The sequence below is a fragment of the Ascaphus truei genome, chromosome 6 (genome assembly GCF_040206685.1).
Source record: "Ascaphus truei isolate aAscTru1 chromosome 6, aAscTru1.hap1, whole genome shotgun sequence".
Lineage (NCBI taxonomy): Eukaryota > Metazoa > Chordata > Amphibia > Anura > Ascaphidae > Ascaphus > Ascaphus truei.
The window spans coordinates 83,515,966-83,528,877 of record NC_134488.1 but is presented as its reverse complement, the minus strand read 5'-3'; the positions used below and the strand labels follow the sequence as shown (position 1 = coordinate 83,528,877).

General features: G+C 41.1%; 1 protein-coding gene across 7 annotated transcripts in view; it reads left to right on the top strand.

Moving 5' to 3' along the window:
* The window catches only part of NPHP4 (nephrocystin 4), a 264,867-nt gene that overhangs the window by 196,600 nt on the left and 55,355 nt on the right, over nucleotides 1–12,912 (top strand). For all 7 annotated transcript variants that reach the window (XR_012802230.1, XM_075604944.1, XM_075604943.1 and 4 more), the window contains one exon: nucleotides 2,195–2,375. Coding sequence is in view for 6 of the 7 variants with exons in the window: in XM_075604944.1 (XP_075461059.1) it covers nucleotides 2,195–2,375 (181 nt within the window). In the remaining variant the exon portion in view is untranslated. The remainder of the gene's footprint in view (nucleotides 1–2,194; nucleotides 2,376–12,912) is intronic.

Genomic DNA, 12,912 nt, shown 5'->3' with positions numbered 1-12,912 from the left:
CTTTCTACATTTCAACCTGAAGTCCGTTTATTTTTAACATTCATGTCTAATTTATAGCAATTTAAAAAGATTTCACAAGTTAAAAAGTTTATAGTATGATAATGTCATAGAAATATTTTATTAGAACTATTTCCTGGCACTAAAATAAAAATAAAAGTATAAATAATATATAAAGAAAAATATGTTGCGATCATACAACTGTTTGAAATATGTTTTCATTATGCCGTAACAAGTAACACATTAGTAGTGGAACATGGTGTGTTTCAACACAAATACATGTGTTAGCAGAACATTATGGTGAAGACCTTACCTGTTACAATAGGCAGTACACCCCATAAAGTATATTTGACAATGTAGATTACATAATATTTTTTTATAATTTTTACTATATGTATTTTTTACATTTACGTATGCACTTAAAGTACTTGTTTTATATAAAATGTGATTATGAAAAGGGTTATTTGGATAAACCAAAGAAAGTAACTAAAACCAAGTACAAAAAAATCATACCACATGAAATCATATTAATACATTACATTATTTGTTTCATTTCAGTTATTATTGTTTCACCAAATTAAATTCTAATTAAAAAATGTATTATGAAGGAGTAAGGACATGTAAACCAACACTTTGGTCACATGATTAGACCATCCTTTAGGGTGGCATAAGGACTCTTGAATCACAAGACTGAAATCTCTACTTCATATCACATTCTTAATATATGATTTGTTTGGTGTTCCATTATTTATTCTATTTCATTATGAATAGGGATTTAGTATGACTTGCTTAGCTGCAAAATCGTATTGAGTCCATATTCAGAAATTACAGCTTAAGAAAAGGACATACATAATAAATAAGTAGACCAATATTTATTCATGTATTTGTTCAGTCTTTTTTTATTTATGTGATTCCCTGAATAGGTCTAATTTTCAACTTAGACATACAGTACTGTGGCTTCATAACCATACTACTGTAGGCACCATGTTATCAAAAATCAATGACTGAATATGGTACTTTGTATAACTTTTCTGGTATACTAAAGCACTACTTGGTGCCCTATTCAGCAAACAAAAAGCACCAACACCATTTGTTGCCTCTCTCCCTCTTTTTAGAGGTGTTCTCATCCAGGGGATATAGTGTATAATGTGAGAGAGAGAGAGAAAAAGGCCCTGTTCGGTGAACCAGTAAACGATAATGGGTAGTAAAAGAGTTAAAAAATAACTTTCATTACACACATATATAATAAATGGGGAGAGGTACATATAACAAGGTAGAGGTCAGTGTGTGGAGATGCAGCTAACAGACGCCCAGGGCAACTAACATAATTGGGCATGTAAAAGGATAACCGGAGACACATGTATTTATGGAGTCAGATCACTGTGGATTATAGGAGGTATGGGACAGTGCAACATTGGAGTGACAGCCCAGCTGTGAGTCAACTCTTACACTTATATGCATGTAGGCACAACGTACTCCAAGTGTAGGTTTCTCCCCCTTATAAGGAGTATTTATTGATTTATCCTACTGTATATAGCAATTCAACCTATTGCTGGTATGCTTTCTGGTTAGTTGTTGACCACAACTATATTGTGACTGTCCCAGCTTGTGATTATTTCAACTATAAAGGATAGTCACCCTTTGCTAACTCCATACATAGTATATGTAATATGTAATAAATGTTCGTTTTTAACTCTACAGTAACTACCCATTATCCTTTACTGGTATGTAATTACCCTGGGTGCACCTTACCAGACCTCATTTACTTTAGGTTGAAGCGAGCACTTTATTAGTGATGTACAGTACTAGGGTAGTACAGTTTTTTTTTAGAAATTACATTTATTTAAAAATTGACCGTTTTAAGGTGGTTTCCTTCTTCAGAGACACAGGAGCAATGGCCTTATAGATCACTGTTGATAATTGGCTCACTGACCATTTCCTATCCAAGGCCATTTTAAGCTTCCAAAATTGCTTCAGCGTGAAGGTCGATAACTTGTCAACCTAGGGGATTCTGGTGATTTAGACAGCATTTATCCTACATTGGAAATCCCCAGTACACACCATGTTAAGAAAATAGTTACACATACTGTACAGTATACAGTATATTGTTTGTGCTGTACAGATCGCTGTTTTAAGTAAGGCTGCTCCTTCAAAGAGTAGAGTGATTTATGTATTTCTCCTTGCTTTTCACTTAAAGCATTTACTACGCCAAGGTCGAACAGCAGTGCAGGTGTCTCATGAGCTTGAAGTCATAACTACAGAATACGAGCAAGATAATATGGTGATGAGTGGAGATATGACAAAGCAAGGCACAGTAAAACCAATTGGAGTTCATACAGTTATCAAAGGCAGACTTCACCTGCGCATGGGGAACGTTGGTAAGTAGTCTCAATACATTTGTGTACAATGCAGGGTATTCAGTTTTTCCCTGTTTTATAGGGTACCATATTCAAAATCTTCTGTTCCATTTTAAGATTGCTTACACAAGTTTAAAATGCATACATGGGTTAGTAATAATGTAAGTGGAAGATATTTTACAGTTTTGTTCCGTTAATGCACAATTGCAGTACTGACTGCCAAGAAACCAGTCAAGTTTCAAGCACGGCCCAAACGCAAATAGACTTCCTTTGCATTAAAAGTAGACTGATTACTGCTAAATTATATGTAAACATATGCATCAGGGAGATTGAAGAAATTGAACTGCATGTTTGAGAGCAGAAAATGAAAAGCAGTCGTATTAGCAAATTTTTTTTCCTGTATCTGCAGTGCACTCTGAAATGTTTACCTATTTAAATATTTCATAGTTGTATCATATAAATTGAAGTATAAGATAAAGTTGGAAATAGAGCAGCAAAGGAAATTGTTTGCGGTGTTTATGTAAACAAAGCATGAGACGATGGATTTTTTTTGGCATTAAAGGTTCATCACTGAGCAGAAATAGCACCATAATCTTATTCACCAGATCCAAGACTACATGATTATTTAAAGCCATTCAAATAGCAGTGCCATCAAAAATGCAGTTAGTGTACTTTCATCCCCATTTGCACACATTTTTGCTTTACTGTACAATTATACGAAGGTATTCAAAAGGTCTATGTGACATTTCTAAAATGTTGTCAAAGAAATGAGTATACATGTAGAATTATCAGTAAAATGTATTACATGTATTGATTCTATATTACTGTAAACCGAGGTTTGTAACATATCATTATGTAACACATACATTGCTCCGATAGTAATTTATCACCAATTAATTAAACATGCACGCTTAAAAAAATTGTTTTCCAGAAGTGTTTTGATACTGTGCTTTTGATTTAAAACTACCCCTGAGATATATCTTCAAAGGATCTCTGTGTATATTGCATGACATCATTATTGAAAGGAATGCAAACACATTTAATATTTCAGAGCAAGATTGTAAGGCTCTGCACTATCTTTAGGGCACAGAGACCGTTTATACTCCACTCTTATCTCACTGGATATTAAAAAAACCAGAATAAAATAAATGATACAGGTATATACAAAAAAATATATATATATATTTATACACACACACAATAAATATATATATGTGTGTGTGTGTGTAATATATATATATGTATGTATATTAATTATATATATATATATATATATATATATATATATATATATATATATATCTACATATATATATATATCTATATATATATATCAAAAGTATCCTCACAGGGCAGACTGTCCTTATGTAGTACAAAAAGATGTATTGAAGATAGGTGTCACATACACTGACGTTTTGGTCCTCCAAACAGGACCGAAACGTCTGTGCATGTGCCACCTATCTTCAATACATCTTTTTGTACTACAATTCCATTTGTGTGCTGCCTCTTTCTTGCTGGAAGATTTCTTCAGGACAGCCTGCCCGGTGAGGATACTTTTGATATACCAATTTTTATGGGACAAGCACCAAATATTACTGAACTACATGAGTGAGATATATATATATATATATATATATATATATATATATATATATATGTATATATATATATATATATATATATATATATAAATAAATAAATAAGAGAGAGAGAAGGGAGCGCAAGCTCCATAGCATAACTGTATAAAATATGAAATGTAATATTTAAAAAGGAGAGAATCACGGTCTATTGGCACTTCATTCACAAGAAGGTAAAAATAACAAGCATGTCAGAGAAAGTCTCTGTGGGGGTGACGTCACCAGATTGGAGTCGGGGTCCGGAGCCATACTGCTGGGCACTTGGGGACCGAATCGTGTAGTCATCAGTTGGTTCCTGCCTCAGATGGATGCACCTTGTGATGTCTTATCGTGGCTGTGTAGATGGCTCCCTTGGTCCTGCGCCATGTGGTGTGTGTAGAACAGCTGAGCATCCGTGCTACTTCTATAACCTAAATCCCCAATAAACCTACATCCCCCCTACTCCCCTAGCCAAATGTTTCTAATATGACTTTTGCCCATTGAAAAGCATTACAGGAAAAGTGTATACAAATATACATTACAATAAATAATAACATTAGAAATAAAGGTTTGAAATTATTGATGGTAACTCTGGCTACCTATGCCTTCAATGGTGGCCTGTATAGCCACATTGGCAGTCAATGTTGACTCTAAATAAATACATGTATTACTTACCCCAGTCGGGATGAAGGCTGTCCTCCTCATCTTTTTATTTAATGCCCCCCAGATTAGGGGTGCGCAAACCTTTTCCCCTGTGCACCCCTGCCTGCTCTCCTTACCTCCTTGCACCCTCTCCGTCCTTGTCTTTGGTGTAAAATGATGCCGCGGGGTCACGTGACCCTGTGGTGCCGTTTGACGCTGCATTGCCATGGTGAAAAGTCGCCAAAGGCCTCACGTGATCCCCCAGCATTTAATTTAAATGTCGTGGGAAAGCGTGCATGGCCTCGACAATCGCCGCGCCCCCCTTGAAAAATCTTGCTCACCCCATTTTGCGCACCCTTACCCCAGATAATAAGCCAATAAAGGGCTGATGAACAACTATAAAAATAAAAACACAATCCATGCCTGTTGTCAAATAAAAATCAAAAAACCCAAACCATTAAAAATAATCCAAAACCCAATGTCAATGAAAAAAAAAAAAACACAAATGCCTTAACAATTAATCCAAGCTCGAAAGCCAAAAATGTTTTTAAGGAAAAATCAATCCAAAGCCAGAGAGAAAACAAAACTACGTAAAACTAAAACTAAGTAAACTAAGTAAAAAAAACAAAAAAACATCCAGACACTATGGTCTCTTTTTAATTCGGTGCTATCCTCTGTCAGCTTGCCACGAAGCCCTGGATCCTCTGTTGCTTGAAGAGCAATCTCTGGTGAGTATTTATTCTTTTCTTTAAAGCGGTCATCTTCTTTCTTCAGCCTCGGGATGTTGCCTCTTCAGTTTTTTTCCCAAGCCTTATCACAGAAGTTCAGTCACATGGTACTGACTTCTCAGGACAGGATTGGTTGATGTACCATAGGATTCCTTTCCTATTTTATTTTAGATGAGATGTCATCTGAAAATAGGGGAATCACGTGGTACTTCAGCCACTCAGGTTGGTTAATGTACTTTGTGATTCCTACACTTAGAGATTACATCTCATCTAACAAAAAAAGAAGTGAAAGAAATCACACGGTACATCAAGCATGTACATAATTTTGCCTGAGGTTGTACCGCTATGATATACCATGGGTGGTAGGGTAGTTAGTGTATTAGTATTAACCCCTTGGTTACCTTAGTGGCCATGAGTGCATACATAATGCATGCCCTGATGGCCACAATGGCTTCCAAGGTAGGGTTACCACATTTAAGTTTTTTAAATATGGAATACTCTGATGCCAAAATCCAGTAGGAAAATTCTATTTAAATTCAGACATTTCCTATTTGGTTTCATGACAAACACACACACAGCTTAACCCCCCCCCCCCCCCTTCGCTCTCCTTGCCATCTTTCTCGCCCCCCCCCCTCCATCTATCTCTCTCCCTGCCCTCCATCCATCTCTCAGCTTCTCCTTTTCTCTGCTCCCCTCCTCCTCACAGCCCTCCACTTCCTCCTCCTCCTCATATCCCCTCCTTCTCCTCAAAGCTCTCCCCTCCTCACAGCTATCCCCTCCTCCTGCTAACAGCCCCATCTTCCTCTCAGCCCCGTCTCATCTCATCCCTCCTCCTCACAACTCCCCTCCTTCTCCTCAAAGCCACTCTCCTCCTCACAGCCCCATTCACCCTCTCAGCCACCAGCGTCCTCCTCACAGCCCCCATTCACCCTCTCAGCCACCAACCTCCTCTTTACATCCCCCTGTCACCTCTCAGGCATCCCACTCCCCTTGCTGAAAGTGCGCTGCGCAGCACTTACCTGTAGAGTGGAGTCTGTTTTGGCAGCAGACAATTCAGGGACGAAGTTCCGTCGTCTAGCGACTGGACGAGAAGGATGGCTGCAGAGGAGGATCATGGTGGCAGCAGCAGAGGGCAGTGATAGAGCCCGCCATAGTGGTATGATCTGAAAGATAATTACAACTTCCAAGCCATACCTCTGGAGCGGGCTCCACCACTACCCTCTGCTGCCATGGTCATCCTCCTCCACAGCCATCTTCCTCTGCCGACCGCTACAATCCTTCTCCCTTCGCTGCCGACCAGACCCTGAATTATCCGGTTGCCCCTGAAATACGGGACAATTATGCATCTTAACAAACCTTTCAGTGACAACAGGACAATTAATTCAAGTAAGGGACAATTCCGGATTATTGGATGTCTGATAAACTTTTTCCAAGGGGTTAATAAACATATTTCTATTGTGAAATATATACACGGCATCTTCCTAAGCATATGGCTACCGCGAGCCACCATTACAGCAAGTTAGCGCCGGGACTGTTTTATCCCGCCCGGCGTTAGCCATATGCTGATGAGCGGCCTAATGACTGTTGGTTTTTGCATGTGTTCAGCTTTGTGGATATTCGTTAAACCCAGGGGAGCTAATGAACGTTACCTGTTTAGGTAACGTCACATTAGTACCACACATTTAACAGAGCTTTCAGTCTACCCCCATGTGTTTTAATTTCCCTTTGAATCCAGTCTAATATCATCATTATTAGATGATATTTCCTCCTGTCTATTAATATCATCATTGTTCAACAATGGTAATTTCTTCATTTTTATATATTGTGATGTCTGCATCACGTCGCAGTACCTTTTAGTCCCAGATTAAGGCCAGAAACATTGTATTTCTCTACACAGAGTTTATTTACAGGGTTAAATTATACACTAACAGGCCCACCGTCCCTTTAAGTCAAAAAAATAATAAAAATAACACCTTCTCCTTCATAGGAGTCTAACTACACAGTAGCTGCAGCCCTCTCTAACAGTTGCCGCCAGCTAAGCTGCTTGTCGGCTCAAAACATGTACTATTATCTCTAAACAATATACACCATCTCTGCGCGTTAATATAGTGTTTATCTCTTAACTGTTTCTGTTGGGGCTCTAGGTAATTCCGTCTGGACCCTGCGAGAGTTCAGAGAATCCTTCTTCTCTGTGGTTCCAATGTTATGGACAGGACATCCCTGCTTCAGCGCAGTCTTGCATCCTTCATTCTTCTTTCTGGGATTAAGATCCAGTCAGTCCCTGCAGACTATGCGACCACCGTCCAGCTGGTCTAGGGGACTGTGTCAGCCTCTTAGCTGGGGAGCTCTCAACTCGGAGGAAAAGCAGTCTGTCTCTGAGCAAGCCATTTGCTGACTTTTAATTCCCTTTGCAATCAGGAGTCCAGCCTGCTCAATTAGTTGCAGCTGTAGAAAGCTTCTACAGAGGACTTTAACCTCCTGCACGCTGGAAAGTCCACTAGCTGCACTTATTCCATGACCTAGAGACAGTGATTGTATCACAATATACACACACACATACACACGTTTTTTTTTGTAGATGTACTCCATCTAAAACTGTTGTTAATATTTGATATAACATTAATTGCAGAGACATTAAAGTATCTCGAACAATTCTTTGCAATTTGCAAATGCAGCCCAGTAATGAGTTGTAGAAGTATGTTTTAGGGAAAAAGAGTTAATTTAACTGTGCATACTTCCAGCACTTATTATTAACTTTAATGTTTCTCATCATTTGAAAGCTAAACATTTATAATGTAATTCTTCCCAGAAGTGGTATTTTAGCTTTTTATTAGGGAAACTCATCTTTAGCAATATTAGCAATTTACTTTATTAGTGTTCATAATTTTTATTTTTAAAAACATATATTAGACTGCCAGAGATACAGTAATGAAATCTGAATTGTTGATTCCCATAGCTGATATGACAGAAACAAATGTATCTTCAGCACATACTGTAGTTAGAGTATGTGGCATATCTTTGAGATTAAATAATGTATAGTCAATAAATCTTTTTAAGAGAAAAGCAGTTTGATATGCTTTTAACAAATCTAGAAGTTAATAAGGCCTGGTAGGCTGTATAAATATTAAAAAATATTTGCATATGGTTGAAATCAATTTGGATTCACAGAATATGGATGTATTTAAGTGACACATTCATGCATAGTGTGAGTGTTCAAATTCATGCACATAACTAGGTTTAGTTCTGTACTGATACAGAAGATGACTATTGCCTTTAAATTATTAATTTGTCCCAACTTCATGGAGAACTGTAATTTTAATGTCATCCTTTATCACATTCCATCCCAAAGGATCGACCGCAAATGTCCTTTAGAATGCCATTAAAGTAATCCCTCAAAATCTTTAGGCTTCTCTTGGTGGGGGATCAGAGTGAAACACTGTGGGAGACCCGACAACTGCTTTATTCAGATATACACACCTTCACAGGAAAAGGAAAGTCAACCCTTTCTACCTATAAAGCTGAATTTAAAACACTAATTAACAGTCACCATATCTCTTAAATTATGTTATGTTTCCTAAGGAGAATCTGAGCTAAGATTATATTAAAACACACACACACAAAGGAAAAACACCAGTTGTATTTTAAGAAGCAGAAACCCTAACAGAATGAACCTAAGATTACGATGATAGAAAAAAAGAGTAGCCACTTTGAACACGTTTGTGTAAAACACTTAAACACCTATAAAGAAAACAAATGTTACTTACATAACATTACAAACACGCATCTTACAAATTATAAAAAACACAAAAACTTAAATAGGAAGTATAGTGTGGATATATAAGTGATTCAACAGCTCTTCCAGATACATTAATAATTCATTTATTGGAAACAGGAGATCAAAATTAAATTATTTAATAAAAAAGAGACATTATGTATCCCAAACCACATGTTCTAAGGACCATGCAACACATTATTTTATGGTACATGCAATCTTTGTTTTTGCTCAATTTCTAGAGCTTCATAATCACATGTGAGCCCTGTTAACTATTAGTATATAATGTCCATGTAAATCCTGGGTGCATCTAGCGGTGTCTGTCAGGTGACCACAGTATTTGGTACAAAATAATATCCTCTACACAATATAAGATATTCAGGTAAACCCCGTTATAACGCGCCTCGTTATACTGCGATTCGGTTATAACGCGGTTTTCCCGTGGCTCCCGTTTTTTTTGCACACACTGCACACACTGCACACACTCTCACTGCACACACTCTCACTGTACACACTGCACACGCACTGCTCACTGCACACACACTGCTCATTGCTCACACTGCACACACTGCACACACTGCACACTGCTCATTGCTCACACTGCACACACTGCTCATTGCTCACACTGCACACACTGCTCACACTGACACACACTGCACACACACTGCTCGTTGCTCACACTGCACACACTGACACTGCTCATTGCTCACACTGCACACACTGCACACACTGCACACACTGCACACACTGCACACACTGCACACTGCACACACGCTGCACACACGCTGCACACACACACTGCTCACACACACACACACGCACACACTGCACACACACACACACACACTGCACACACACACACACACACACACACACACACACACACACACACACACACACACACACACACACACACACACACACACACACACACCCTCCCAATGCACATACACCCCCCCTCCCAATACACATATACATAAATCAGCCTTACCTTGGGGATGATTGGTGAGGCATGTGGCTGCAGGGGGGGGGGTGGGGCGCTGCGTGCCGGTGGGGGTGGTGCTGCGGTGGAGGGGGGTGATGGCTGCGGGGGCCCCCGATGCTGCGGGGGCTGGTGGGATGGCCCGGTGCAGCGCGGGGGGGCAGGTAGGTGGGGGTAGGTTGGCGGTACGGCCCGGGGCGGGGGGTGGGACGTCATTGTGCTGTGGCAGGGCCCTGCGCTGCAGCGGAGTGGCAGGACGACCCTGCGCTACGGCGGGGCGAGAGGGCCCTGTACTGTGGCGCGAGGGCCCTGTGCTGCGGCGGGGGGGGGGGGGGGGTGAGCGGTCTTCCGGAGACTGTACTTTATTAAATAAATAATTAAAATGAAATAAATATATATAAATATATCTGCGATATCCATTGGCTTTAATGGCAGCTATCTCTAATTTAGGTGTGATACCTGTCTCTAAAGCAGAATGATTAGGGAAATGATCTTTGCTTATAACAAATTACATGCGCTGCGATGCCTCCATTGCTTGTAAATTGGTGTATTCCACAAGAACAGAGGATTTAACGTATCCGTCATACACACAATGTTGCATTGTGCATTTCGTACTGGGTCTCCTCCTTCCTCTCACCAGACCGCCTTCTCACTTAAATACTCCTTGGGGGTGGGGGGTGTGTCCGTTTATATTCGGGCGTCCTCCCGCATCCATGGCAACGCGCAAACAAGGCGGATAACGGCCGGGACAGCCACACGGCAACATAGGCAGAAACACGGGTGACAATAGCACGCCGGTTACACATAACTCATAATTCCGTACCCGGGATAAGAAGCCGCCCGCTATCACCGCCTGAGATTGCTGTCATCACACCGTTACACACCATAACCGGTGTCACTGACTACAACGAATGAGCGCAAGGGATGCTGGGCGTTGTAGTCCATTGTCCCGCCTAAGGTTGTAAACATAGTGGAGCCTGAACTACAAGTACCGAGAGACCCCGTGGGGAAAGGACCATAATACGCCGGTATGTTGCTGGCCCCAGTTTATTTGTCTTGGGACCGGAGGGGCATCCCCCCTCCCATCTCCTGTCACGCGGTGACAGGGGGAAGCCGGGACCGGAGGGGCATCCCCCCTCCCATCTCCTGTCACGCGGTGACAGGGGGAAGCCGGGACCGGAGGGGCATCCCCCCTCCCATCTCCTGTCACGCGGTGACAGGGGGAAGCCGGGACCGGAGGGGCATTCCCCCTCCCATCTCCTGTCACGCGGTGACAGGGGGAAGCCGGGACCGGAGGGGCATCCCCCCTCCCATCTCCTGTCCCGCGGTGACAGGGGGGAAGCCAGGACCGGAGGGGCATCCTCCTTCCCATCTCCTGTCCCGCGGCCTGTCACGCGGTGACAGGGGGAAGCGGGGACCGGAGGGACATCCCCGCTCCCATCTCCTGTCCCGCGGGGTGAATATGCGCTGATGCGGTGGCCATTTTTTTTCCGCGACCCCGTTACTAATGCGGTGGTCTCGGGGTGGACCCCGAGGACTGCGTTATATCGGGGTTTACCTGTTCTTAGTAGTAGAAGAGCAGGTTAACGTAATAAGGGCTGAAGCCCATTACCTGTTAATCTCCCTTTAGGAAAGTCTAGCAGTTCCGGGGCGTGCAGTCCGTAAAGGTGAAAATCCAGGAAGAGAAGTGTAGAATCGGAGCATAGCCAACAAAGATAATTAATCCAGGGTAACTCCAAACAAAGGTTAATTTATTGTGTAGCTCAGGTGGATAACAAATGGAAAACGCACCTAAGCGGTTCGTGCGCAAGCACTATTATTTTTTATAAAAGTTTTGATTTGTATATATTTGCTCTATGGTGTGTATTTCTCTTTCCTGAGATCACCTATGTCTACCACACAGCCATACTATATTGCCACCGATTGTGCTTTGCCCATTATGACTTACTAGTATGCAAGTACAACTCTTGGAGGTTATTGCCAAATCTCCACATGCTGGAGTCCTTACAATATCACCCTATGGTGTTTTCTATTTGTTTCTCCTTTTTTATATGAATGGTGATATCCCCCACTCCCTCATTTCCTTGGAAAGACAACTTTATCTGAAGAAACGGTTTCTTACCTGCAGGATGGGTGGAGGACTTTTTTGATACACTCGATTTGATTATTCACTTTTTTCACGTATTTGTTCACGATCACTTGCACGATCACTTGCACGATCACTTGCACTTGAATATACAGCTGCGACCGCCTTTATCCTAATGCGGCCGTATCGGCGCAACTCTGATAACCGCGGGCAGATGCCGTATTTTTTTTTTCTGGAATATGTTCCGGTATTTTAGCGCTCGTAATATTGAATGCATGAACGTGAATGCGGTATGAATGCGGCATGAAAGCGGTGAAGTGCGGTGAAGTGTGTGGCATTCGGAAAAAATCCCCGAAAAAATTCGGAAATGTTGGAGAATAAAAGGGGCCGCGGCTGTAAGTAAACACACAATATCCCAGCAAGCTCAATAACCCCAAAACCCACCACATCATTTATAAAGCATATACAGTATATGTCAAACAGGAGAGTTACTGAGCATGGCCCAATGCAAACAACAAAAGACAAAAATGCCCAACGCTATATCCAATGTGACAAAATACTGTACTGTACATACTGCAATACTACAGTGCTGGCATATAACGCTTTGGCCAAAGGGTTTAACTAAATGACCCTTACTCAGGGGAATATCAGCACGGTTCTATGTACTACACTGTTTTATGTACAGCATCACTGCTTTTTATCACTATTGTATTAGTTTTTACACACTGCACA